General features: G+C 39.9%; 1 protein-coding gene across 4 annotated transcripts in view; it reads left to right on the top strand.

Annotated features, from left to right (window-relative positions):
- Positions 1-13196, top strand: part of ptprz1a (protein tyrosine phosphatase receptor type Z1a) — a 252244-nt gene that overhangs the window by 129258 nt on the left and 109790 nt on the right. For all 4 annotated transcript variants that reach the window (XM_073059138.1, XM_073059137.1, XM_073059139.1 and 1 more), the window contains exons 5-7: positions 6674-6769; positions 9837-9903; positions 12483-12640. In XM_073059138.1, coding sequence (XP_072915239.1) covers positions 6674-6769; positions 9837-9903; positions 12483-12640 — 321 coding nt within the window. The remainder of the gene's footprint in view (positions 1-6673; positions 6770-9836; positions 9904-12482; positions 12641-13196) is intronic.

Below are 13196 nucleotides of genomic sequence, written 5' to 3'. Positions count from 1 at the left end.
GTTTCCTTCTAGATTCAAGAATCTTGTCACATGAAGTCAAAGCATTTTCTCTAGAGTCTTGCAGAGACTTGTTAACTGATTCGTATGTCTGTTAAGTAGGCTAGTTTCTGCAGCCATTCTTCATCTTCAAAGCATTCAGCAACATCTGGCCTACTATTTTCTTGAAAGTACTCCTGCAATTCATCTTTCACCTCAAACACCCTGTGGAAAACTGTTCCTTTGCTAAGAGCCAGATTTCTGTCTGTAGCAGGAGATTGGTGTACTCTTCGTCTAGGTCTCACAGTTTTTTAAACATTCTCCTGTGAACTGTGAATGGTTAATAAAGTTAACCATTTTTGTAGCATCATCTAGAACTTTTTTTCATTTCATCTCCAAGAGTTTTTGACATCAGTATTTTCTGTGAAGAAAGCAGTGTGTTGTGACAATGTCAGGATTTTCTTTTTTTACAAGAGAAACGAAACCTCTCGTGAAGCCAACCATTGAGGGGACACCATCAGTATAGATGTCAATACAGTTCCCTCAAGACAAACCTTTTGTTTCCAGATATGATGACAAAGCATTAAATATATCTTGGCCTTTGCTTGTTTCAGTCAGCTCTTTGCAACAGAAAACATTTTCTTGAATTTTACCATCATTTACAAACCTTACAAATGCTATAACATGACATTTATTTGTGAAATCTGTTGACTCATCAACCTGGATAGAGAAACTGTTGTTTTTCAGTTTATCACACAAAACCCCTCCAGCATCATGTGACATGTCATCAATACATTGCTTGTCATACCGTTTGAGAGTGAAACCCAGTGGCGTATCTAAGGTATGGAAGGTACGGCATGTGCCCTGGGCGCCACTTGAAGGGGGGCACCACTGAGCAGTTTCTATTAAAGTCAAACAAGATATCCTTGGATAGTGAAAAAAGAATTTTCTTCAGGTGTATGATCTGTCTTTGATTATCATGGGTGAGAAGCACTAGGATGGCCTTATTTCAGAGCATTGTGTAAGAAGACCATGAAACATTTCTTCACGAAGAAGAAGTGGAGCTGAAGGACAGAAGAGACGATAGTTGAAGGCAGAGGAAGCCAAGAAGTGAAGCAAGTTCTTCGTGCCCTTCTTTGAAAAGCCCAGAACAAGTAGTTCGACATGTTTCCTGGAGTTGCCTGCACCTGCTATAAGTTTGTTAGAATCTGAAGGTGGATCAAGTACAAATGAGTCACTAGCCAAGGAGGAAGTCAAGTCAGATAAATCCGAGTATGATGAGATTAAGAGTGAGTCTGCCACAGAGACCGTAGATGGGAAGGCGGTGGTGATGTTGAGTTTATTGACGAGACTTTACTTGACGAGACTGAACGTGATGACACTGAACCTAGTGAACTGGATGGTGTCAAAGAGCCTCGAACTGTCATACCAGAAGTGATTGAACTGCATGACACTGGACTTCTGAAGTTCGACAAGGATACTGGAAAAGCAGTTCTGCCTGACGCGTTGAGAACAGAAATAATAAAGCTGGGTTCGATGTATTTCCAGAAGAGTGAGGGGCCTTTCCTACCAACAAATAACCGCTCAATGAACAAAACTTAGTTCAAGAGGAAATTGGGAAATGGTCGTGGTGAGGAAGTGACTCACTCATGGCTGGTCTATTCCCCTTCTAAAAAGTCTGCATTTTGTATCTGTTGTCTTCTCTATTCCCCGTCAGACCATCAATCCTCATTGGAGCAGGGAAGTGGATTCAACCAGTGGAAAGAACCTGAAAGGATTAGTGTTCATGAAAATGCCAAGAATTATCGGTAATGCTTCACACAGTGGAAAGTAAGTTAGCTGGAAACAGAGGAGTTATTGATGCAGTATTTCAGTCACAGATTGTGAAGGAAAAGCAGAAGTGGCGTGATATCTTGACAAGAATCCTTCACTGCATGAAATTCCTTGTGATTCAGAACCTGGCTTTGCAAGGACACAGGGAATTACCTCAGCTAGATGATGACTCCAATGTGGGAAATTTCCTTGGCTTACTGAAACTACTGGCCATCTTTGACCCTGTCATAAAAGAACACCTCACTCATTTGGAAAATCATCCTGGATCAATGTCACTGGGTGTCCAGAATGACTATATCCACATGATGGCATCCACTGTTTGCCAGAGTTTACTGAGAAGCATTCGTAAAGCCAAGTACTATGGTCTCATATTCGACTTGACTCCTGATCAGGCACACCGTGAGCAGATGTCAGAAGTAGTGAGGTATGTGGAGGTTGATTTTGAGAGGAAAACAGTCCATGTTAGAGAGTCCTTCCTTGGTTTTATCCAGATAAGCCAGAAGGATGCTGAGAGCTTGGTTTAAGACATCTTGAAACAGCTAGAGAAGGACGAAATGAAGCTACAAGATTGTCAATCAGAGTGCTCTGACAGCGCTGCTGTGATGGCTGGACACAGAAGTGGTGTTAATCAAAGGATAAGTGAGAAAAACAACCTGGCAGTGTTTGTGAATTGTGACATTCACTCACTCAGCTTGGTGGGTGTACATGCAGCCAAGCAGGATACAATGAAGGTCACGTTTTTTTGGAACCATCGAAGCTCTCTATGTGTTTTTCTCTCATTCAACACAGCACTGGGAAAAAACTCAAAAATGCCGTGCCCATTGTTATTAAGTCGGGTCCGAAACCAGGTGGAGTGCAAGGACAGAAGCAGTGAAGTCCATCAACAAGTACCTTGAGGAGATACTTCAAGGACATGATAGACAATGAAAATGAGACCAGTGAAACAAGAAGTGACGCAAGGCAGCTGTACAACTGCATGTTGAGTTATGATTTTCTGATTTTGCTAGGATTTTGGAACAAAGTCCTCATTCACATTGACTGTATTCAAAAGAGGCTGCAGGATCCTAGCATGAACTTCCACAAAGTGTTGGTCAGTGAGTCGAAGAAGGAGTCGGTCTCTGTCAAGAATGGAATATTGAAGTTGAAAGATGTCAGAGACGAAAGAAATGAATGGCTGATGAGGACTCGAGAAACGCTGGATTAATAGCTGAGGAGGAAATGGAAAGAGTCATGAAGGGAACACTCGACCATCTTCATAGAGAAATGGATGAAAGGTTCGCTTGTTTGCATGACACTGATGCCAAGTTTGGGTTCCTTCTCGATGTCGAGCGACTGTGTTATGGCGCCAACAGTAACAACCTAAAGAAGAAGTGCAAAAATTTGGGCGAATTGTACAGCTCTGATGTTGATAGGCAGCAGCTATATGAAGAAATTTTGGATTGCAGAATGTTGCTATCAAGGCAGGTCAACATGAAAATATCAAGAGCTGAAGAGCTTATTGAATTTATTGTTCAGTATGAAGATTAGACCATCTTCCCCAATCTTTGCATTGCTATTCAGATAATGCTAACCATCGCAGTTTCCATCGCCAGCTGTGAGAGATCATTCAGCAAGTTAAAACTAATACTTCGGTATTTGAGAGCATCCATGGGTCAAGGCAGACTCTGTGATCTTGCTCTGCTGAGTGTAGAGAGAGAAGAAACTGAAAAAACTGACTTTGATCACATCACAGACCAATTTGCATCAGTGAAAGCAAGGAAGGTGCAGTTATTATTTTCATGTAGTGCCATAATTTGTTAATTAATAGATTAACGAACTTGATTTGTATTTTTGAGCTGATATTATGGTAAAATTATCTAAAAGATGGGTGTCAGGTATTTGGACAGGGGTGCAATTTCAGTGCTTGCCATAGGCACTATTTTCCATAGATACGCCCCTGGTGAAATCTTTTCAATTTCTCATACTGCATCTTGTCTTAGAATTTTACCCATTATAATTTTACATGCTGGTATTATTAAGTTCTTACCAACTGTGTGACTTTTCCTTTTCTGGGCAATAGTTCTGTTATTAAAAAACTTGCTTGCTGTACCTGTTTACTTGAATCGCCAGTGCATGTAGAGCCCATTGATCAGTAACTTTCATTGTAAAGATGGACTTTTTGTGTTTATTGTTGCACTAGTGCAGTGAAATGACTCAGAAGATCATAATTCTTCATCATTAACCCTATCAGAATTGTCTGTAGGTCTACGCCTAGAATCCTTCTATTCCATCTCACACCCCCTCTTCAAAAATCACCACACTGGACCATCTTTAGAATGAAAATTTCCCTCCAATTTTCTACTACACCAGTAGAGTTTGTTCGCTCCTATAAGTCGGTCAGTAGCGCATCAGGGGATGTTGGGGAGGCAATTCGGGAGGGAGAGGCTGATACCACAGCCCAAGATGGGTGAGTCAATTCAACACTCAGAAATCTCACTTCATGCTCCTCATTGGTCTACTATCCTCCCCTCCTGGTGTGATACAGTGCTCACCAATTATCAGCCTACCTTCTTCCCCTCCTTGCAATACTACGCTCATCAGTTATCAATGGCCTCCCCTATCCCACGTCAGAAACTGAGAATGGACTCAACCAAATAAACACGGTCCTACTGTGCATTGCCAATCTGGGTTGAGATTGCTAATGAAGCTGCTCAGGCACTGCCCACCGCTGCGAGCACTAGCATAGCATGTTGCGCCAAGTTCAAAAAATACTTTTTTTTTTCAGTCATGATTCCTCACAGAACCCATAGCAACCTCCCATGGCACCACAGGGTTTTAGGGAACCCCAGCTGAAAACCCTGCTGTGGAGGCTACACCTGCTCAGGAGCTGCTCCAAGTCTCCTAGAAGCTTTAAGGTTTCTGTCTTACACCCGATCTCCAGCCACACATTTCATTCCTTGACCTTAAATACTCTGTACAGTCAACCAGTAACATCATGAGTAGTCTTTATGTAAGCCTGAAGTTTTGGAGTACAGATCTGTCTCATTAATATTGAAGTCATTTTTGAGGGGCGAGACTTTTTTTCTATTCATTGTTCAGAAGCAGGTCTGTTTTTTGATTTCTCCATTCACTCACCTGCTCCATAAACTCCAAAATCTGATAAGCTATAGATAACGTATTTTTTGAGCCACTTGATTGTCACAAGCATTTTCTTTGTTCTGATGATCATTGTCCTTCTGTTAATTTCTCCCTCTCAGTTCACTGCTTATTTGAGTGTGTTGTGGTTTGACGAGTATTCTTCATGTGAAGATTTATAAGGGACAACTCACTTAAATCAACTGGAAAATTAAAATAAGGCGGCCAAATGAAAACAACAATAAGCAAACCTTCATTCAGTACAAATCACAGAATGATTGCAGCACAGAGGGAGGCCATTTTGCCTGCTGAGTCCATACTATCCCTTTGAGGCTGAATCCACTATCCCACTCTCTCTCTCCTATAGCCTTGCAAATTCTCTCCTTTATGGATTTAACCCTGACCTCTGGTGCTGACGGTGTGGAGTTTGCAACAAGGATTTTATGGATTTCTTCCAAGTGCTCTAGTTTTCTCCCACATCCTAAAGGCATGCTGGTTGCTAGATTAGTTGGCTACTGTAAATTTCACTTCGAGTGTAGGTGAATGGTAGAATTGGAAGGGGAAGGGGAGAGTAAGAGTGTGTTTGAAAATAAACAAAAATAAACAAACATTAATGTAGGATTTGTATAAGGGGGATAGCTAATGGCTGGTGCATACTTAATGGGCTAATTTCCATACTGGATCTATGACTTGAAAATTCAAGTCTGTACATGTGAATGGGAAAATGGAATACAGCCTCAAAACCAATATCTGCTGGTTGCTTCAGGCTGAAGTACTGCCAGATGACATCTCTCTTTCTGTGGAATTAATACAGCAAAGAAGACAGGCTTTGTTCAGCTTAAAGCAAAAACTCAACATATGCCAGTAGCCAGAAATAAAATGCTGGAAACACTTAGATAATCACGCAGCATTGGTAGATGACCTGTCAAGCTGACCTGCAAGCTTGAATATTGTCTTGTTTTCTCCATTGATGTGTAACTTGTTAATTATTTCCAAGAGTTTCTGTTTTTATTTCATTGGACAAAACACCTGAAATACAGAAAACAATGAAGTATATGTGCAGTAGGTGTAATGAGAGCTGTGTAACTCATCTCCTTCTACCTTAGGCCATGAACTTGTCAATCACCCATGCTGTGGACACTTTCTGGAGGTCCAAGATCTGTATGCTCCACGACTGCTTGACTAAGTGTGTAAACGTAGAAGGGAACTATGTTGAAAAATAAATGTGCTAGGTTTTCTAAAATTGACTCCTTCTACCCTAGGCCACACCCCTCGTAAGTTAAATGAGTTAGTTATTTTTTTTCATTTTTTGGGACTATTTACTCATTTCCAATTTCCTAATATATCATTATGATATCCATTTACCAGACATATCTATTATGTAGCCAGTTTCATGTTGAATTTGGAGTAGTGCTCCTTGGGATTTTGGTTCAAATTGTCCAAATTCATATCAATTTATAACTTTAGAGCAATCAGAAAAGGAAACTTCCAATTCATGTTCTGACCTGCATAAATTCTCATTCAGAACTTTAGATAATTGGCATAATTCCAATTCCATTTTCTTCCCATGAATATTTGACAAACTTGTTGGTGAAGTTTATTTGAATTTGCTGTTATAGGAAGGAAACATGTTTATACTTAATAAAGATCATTAGTGCATAAACATGTTCATAAATTCTGAAATGAAGTAGTTATATGATGCTTGTTCTTTGCATAACAGATTGAAATGTTTTTTTAAATGTGTTTCCAGATGCAAATCTTCTGCTTTGAACCAAAACTTTTTGAAAGTTTTGATGATGCAGTGCAGGGACAAGGGCGCCTGAAAGCTCTCTCTGTTTTATTTGAGGTAAAGCTCTAATGTAAGAACTATACAAGTAAAACCACTGATGCTTTCATCAGAGTGCTTTAAACCATGTGTTCAGTGCTGTAAGATTAGTGTTTCAGTTTTTTTCATATCATCCCTACATCTCAGAACATGGCTATCTTTAATTAGGAATAAAAATGCAAATACCCCAGGGGGAACTTCACAAATATGCAGGCCTTTGACTATGGGGAATTAACGTTGTTTATGTGAATTATGAGCATGTGTCTACTGTGGTCAGCACTGTATACTCTTTAGATATGCATAAAATATATCTTGACCAAAAGATGTTTTTTTTTCCATAAGCCCAGGTTGTTACTTTTATACCAGATAAAATGTTTATAGTTGCATTTTGTGAAATTCTATATGTTGGGGTGAAGCAGGGTCTAACCCACCCACTCATTTCATGCTTCCCCTCGATTTCTCTATGTTTACAATATATGAGTATCTGAAGGCCAAGCTTGGAATGGACTAGTCATCATTCATCTGTTGTTGCTCTCTCCTGTTCTAAACCTTTCACCTTGCTGTGTGACCTTAATTCTCAATTTAAAATTCCTGTGCCAGAATATGAGATTATTTCATCTCAAGAAGTTGAAATGTGATCGCTGCTTTAAAAAGTCAGAATGCAAAACCAATAGCCTTGGGATGCCAATCTGCATTTATTTCTGCAAAGACAGGGCGTATACATTTGCCCCTTCTCAGTTTTGTTCCAAGGACGGAGAATTTTACAGCTAGTCAGGCATTTGAATTGACAAAACATAAAAGACTACACGCCACCCACTCAAAAATGAGTAGATGCATGCAATGGTCAACTTGGGCCTGGGCAGCCAAAGAGACTGGTTTTGTGCTGTTAAGCACCATGAATAACTGGTAGTGCATGTTTTGACCTATTAATCAGATGCTTTTCACTAGATTTACACCATCTGCTGAAAGGGTGACACCAGCTTCAGTAAGACCCACAAGTATGTACTGCACAATTAAAATTAGACACCAAAATATAAATGTTGTTGCTCACAAAAGTGTATTTAAATATTGCACAAAGGATAGGGTTATTAGTTATGCTTTGAAGCTATTCCAAAACTTTGTTTGTTTCTTTTCTGATTTTACTAATTTGGTTGGGAGCTTTCTCACCAATTGTTCTGCCATTCCTGTTTTAATGCATGCATGGAATTTCAGATACGTTTTCCAAATAGGATTCCTATACTTTCATGGGAAGGGGGGGGGGGAAGAATCTGTGGTGAAATGTCAAGGGGTCAGGCTGCATCAGAGATAGATTGGGCCAAATTACTCAGAGGCTATCACATGCACTTAAACAAAGGGCTACCCATCTGTGAGTGAGCCGATCGAGTCAGCAATGCAGAATTTAGGTCAGCAGACAGCCGCCTGTTGAGTTTGTTGCCCGATGCCATCTGTCCTGAAGACAGTTAACAGAAAACATATTAATGCAGTCAGTGTAATTGTTCTTTACTACAAACAAGAAAAACACTGCTGTGGGAGGTGACGTTTTACAGGGTGACAAATCAGGCTCCCCTTCTCAGTAAAAATTTATGTCATCTCCATTGTTCCCAACTTTATAGAGCACACATAGCATGTCCCACCATAGTCATAGAACTTTTCTTAAGGTTACCAGATCAGTAATCCAGGGTGTTGAATTAACAATTTGAAGATCTCAGTTCAAATCTCATCATGCAGCTGGAAAATTTAACTTTGATAATAATCAGATTTTGAAAAGGAATACCGGTACTTAATCTCGGTAATGATAACCACAAAACACTGCATTGTTGTAAAAATGCACCTGATTTACCAGTGCCCCACAGGAGATTAAACCTGCTGCTCTTATTCATCTGGGTGATAAGTTGACTCCAACCCAATGTATGGTTGCACTTAAGTGCCCTGTGAAAAGGCCTATCAAGCCATTCAGTCCACTATCTTCTCAGACAGGCAGACATTGCTGAGCTTGCCAGTGATGTCCATATCCTAAGAAAGTGAGAAAAGAGATTTAAGTCAAACAGGCTTCCGTATTAACAGAAACATGTGTTTTGCTCCAGGTTTCCTGCATCTGCAGAATCTTTTGCTTCTCGAGATTATGTACTCATGTTTCGGCAGATAGCAGCTACTGAGAACTCATCCGGGGCCTGAAAATGAAACCCATCCGTGTGAATTCTGGTTCTAGTATACTTTAAAGTCTAATGCTAAGAAAAGCTTTTCCAGAAATTATGAAATAAATGAATAAATATAAAACATTTGTGCATAACTTTACAAATTTGTACTCTCTGAGAGATTTTGTGTAGTGGGAAACAATACCTGGATTTGAGTGCCAATTTCATCCACCCTCCTGTGTTCCTATTTGTTAAAATGCTTTGATAGAACACTGTTCAGTTGTTTCAGATTCCCACTATCTACCATTGCATAAAGTTCACATGAGGAAATTGTAAATTTGAGTGAACTATTTGCATGATGAACCATTGGCGCTTGGAGGCATTTGCATATATACACTTTGAGTGGGTTCCCTCTAAATCTTTACTCTTGTTGGAGAAAGCTTACATCATGTCATAAATTAAAATGCCTGGTTCATCCTCAGGCAATCACCTAGCAATAAAATTTTTGTGGGGAGCAGAACCAGTGCCCTCCTTTCTTACAGTTCACCAAAGTGAAATGATTTTATATGTATTTTATCACACATGCTTGAAAACACAAAAGATTCTGCAGATGCTGGAAATCCAGAGTAACGTATACAAAATGCTGGAGGAATTCAACAGATTGGGCAACATCTATGGAAAGGGATATTGGGCTGAGACCCTTCATCAGGACTGGAAAGGAGGAGTGAAGAAGCCAGAATAAGCAGGTGGGGGAGGGGAATTAGTAGAAGCTAGAAGGTGATAGGTGAAGCTAGGTAGGTTTGTAACCACATCAAAGTCAAAGTGAAGAACATGCCAAAAAAGATGGAGCCCCTTTAACATCCTTCATGTCTGTTCTTCACCACCAAGGTGCATCCTGGCTAACAAAGTAAGGTGCACAGAGCACATGGTTAAAACTTCTTCATATTTTACAGATCGGCCCAGAGGACAATGTGGATTATGACAGCATCATACGCGGAGTGGATATGGTAAGCAGATACGGTAAGTTTTGTGACATGAAAATTATACCATGAACTTTTTATGTCTTGCTGCTGCTGCACAAGGACAAATTTCCCATCATATGCCAATGGTAATACACCTGATTCTGATTCTGCACATAATGACGGAGTGAAATAGATCGGCATAAGCTGGCTGTAAGAAGTAAAAAGGGCTTATGTAAAGGGTTTATGGAAAGTGATGTTTATTTTATTGTTGGTGCAAGAAATAATTAAATGGCTTTAAGGTGATATTTCTTCTACATAATGGAAAGAATACACAATGTTCTAGAGTAAAAACTTACTGGAAATAATTGACAGTTGGATTAACATTAATAAATTTAATGATCTGGAGCACAAGTGCACTAGAATACATCCACTACCAGGTGGATCCTGACAATTACTTCCAGCCACGATTCTCCCTGATTTGATGGGGTAAGTAGCAAACATTTCCTGTGAAGTAGGTAGGCACATTATAGGTGGATCATGTTGCCCTTCTGTACCTTAGGTTCTCAAACAGAGGGACTTGAAGGCAGCTAGACCATAGTTCAGTTGTGGCCATCTCAGCCACATCAAGGGGGGGGGGGGGGGGGTTGATCAGTGAAACAAAGATTTGAGAAGCAAATCTATTTTTCAGAGTTCTAGTGTCTCTTTATTGTTTTGTCTCTTGGACCTCACTGCTCCCTATTGCTCAAAGTGTCGGCAATGCGTGCAGTTTCCAACCATTGCGGTGAGTCAGCTCACATGTATGCCTGAGGCAGGAGTCTCACAGAATTCTGAGAAAGGTGCAAACACCAGGCTCTTTAATTTGTGTCAATTTCAAAATTAACAAAACAAACTATATTCTCTTGAAAGATACTTTAATCCTTTCAATTGCATCATTGCATTTTCCCAAAAGTTACAGAACTGCAGGCCAGAATTTACTTCACTTCTGAAAAGTGCATTAAATGGATGTTGTGCATTAGTGTCGATGATAGTTCATTTTGAGAGCTGGTCCCTACAAAGTTATAATGCGATGGAAGCCAAGGCATTATAGTCATTAGACAAGGTCTCACACACTTGAATGCAATGGATAAGATCACACACGTTTACGTGCAGTAGATGTGATCTCACCATGACCCTCAATGTAGAGTCGTATCTTCCCATCAAAGCAGCTAGCATCAACTTACTCAGCACTGGCAGATTCACCACCTAGGTAGCATCGTTTGGCAGGATGGTGGGACTGTGGCCCACGGACCACATCTAGTGCAGACTCAGCAAATCTAGAAACATCTTCAGATCAATTATCAATGGGGATCAACGAAGTACAGCGTCCACGCCAAGGAGAAGCCGTACCAGAGCTGTGTTTAGTCCCTGTACAGGTCAGAATGCTGGCACATGACAGAGAGTGACCTTGCCAAACTCTAATTTTTCCACACCACAAGTGCTTGGAAGATCCTCTGTATTTTCTGCCCAAGAAAGATCTCCAAGCACACCCTACTCTTTCAGTCTTATTAAGGGGATAGGGCCACAAATATCATAAGGAAATGTTAGAGATGAATTGGGCACATGATGAAAAGAGAGGTCAACTCCATCATTAAGACAGCACTTCACTGGATCTCTGAAGGGCAGAGGAAATGTTGGATTCCAAAGACAACTTGTATCATGCTGTACAGGCAGAAATGAGTAGTCAGAACCACTCCTGGGGCACAATAGAGAAGATGACCAAGGACAGACAGAGATGGAGGACCTTCTTTTCTGCCCTAAACACCAGTGCTGTCATGGGCAGTAAGTAAGTAAGATGCAGTCTCACAAACTTGTATGCAATGAAATTTATTTTGCTGGTGAGGTAGGTTTGTATTATGACTTGATAGAATGGGAGCCTATGTCAGACACACCGATGCACGTCCTCCCTCCTTCCCTGTTAGGCTTTGAATATTACAACACATACTCAGCCAGCTCCATCTGTTAACATGTTATGTGCATGGAATATGAAAGAAAATCAAGAATATTATCACCTTTGCAACTTTCTTATATAATTTGAAGTATCTTTTACATAGCGTGTACAAACTTTGCATTGTGTAGAATTTCTAACCCTATAAGATAGGACATGGGATAATAAATGTGATGAGGCTGAATGATTTTGTTCTGCAGTTATAGAAACAACCATTAATCCAGGCTTTTTCTCATTGCAACAGTTTAGCAATTTGAGTGTTTGGTCCCTGTTTCTGTGTAATTTAATCTTAAATCTGCTGAGCGAGACTGTAGAAGAAGCAAATGTGATTTTCAGAAACAGATTTCCCTTACTCATTGAAATGTGTGTGAGAGTTAACAGCCCATTTCATATCTCAGCAAATGTTTAAATTCCCATTGAAGTCCATTAAAATAAAAAATAAAAAATGGGAAAAGGCTATCAACTAATTACTTCAGCTTTTTCCAAGCTTTACTCAAATGTATAGTCAAAATCAACCCTTTAATCTTTTGGCAAGTATGTTTCAGTGTCTGAGAATCTTCTGTTTGCATACTGTGTCAGTGTTAATATTCATTTGTGATTATTTTCTTCTTCATGGATTGACTTCCAAGGTTTTTTTTCCCCCTTTTTCTCAGGTAAACAGGCTACAGTGGAGCCATTCATTTTTTTGAATCTTCTCCCAAAGTCAACAGGCAAATATTATACTTACAATGGCTCCCTTACGATACCTCCCTGTACAGAAACAGTGCAATGGATTGTCTTTAAAGAGACAGTCTTGATTTCAGAAAATCAGGTAAAATTTAATTATCGTTTATATTTTATTTTTATAAATATCTCAGCAAGGCACCTCATAGTAAATCAAGGTTGAGTTTATTGTCATGTGCACAATTATCTGTATGCTCGCGTACAGTGACAAACTTACTTGCAGCTGCAGTACAGGCACTGGGGTAATATAAGCAGGGCTTGCAAGTAAAACTTAAATTAAGCATAAATTATATACAAATTTTACAAGAAAAAGATAATTAGAATAAGAAAAAGGAAGTACATTTTAGTTCAAAGTGATCAAAGTGGTCATAGTGTTGCTAAACTGTAGTGATTAGGGTTGTGCTGGTTGGTTCAGGAATCAAATGGTTGAAGGGAAGAACTGAACCTGGTGGTGTGGGAATTAAGGCTTCTGAAACCTGCCTGATGGTGGCTCAGATGGTAGCCATCTCTGATGATAGATGTTGGCTTTTAGAGGCAGCAATTCCCATAGATAATACCAGTGCTGGGAAGGGATATGCCCGTGATGCTTTGGACAGAATACACTACTCTCTCTGCAGCATTGCTGTACCAGCCACTGGTACAAT

The sequence above is a fragment of the Hemitrygon akajei genome, chromosome 10 (assembly GCF_048418815.1).
Source record: "Hemitrygon akajei chromosome 10, sHemAka1.3, whole genome shotgun sequence".
Lineage (NCBI taxonomy): Eukaryota > Metazoa > Chordata > Chondrichthyes > Myliobatiformes > Dasyatidae > Hemitrygon > Hemitrygon akajei.
The sequence above is the reverse complement of the archived record's forward strand: the minus strand, read 5'-3'. Positions and strand labels throughout refer to the sequence as shown.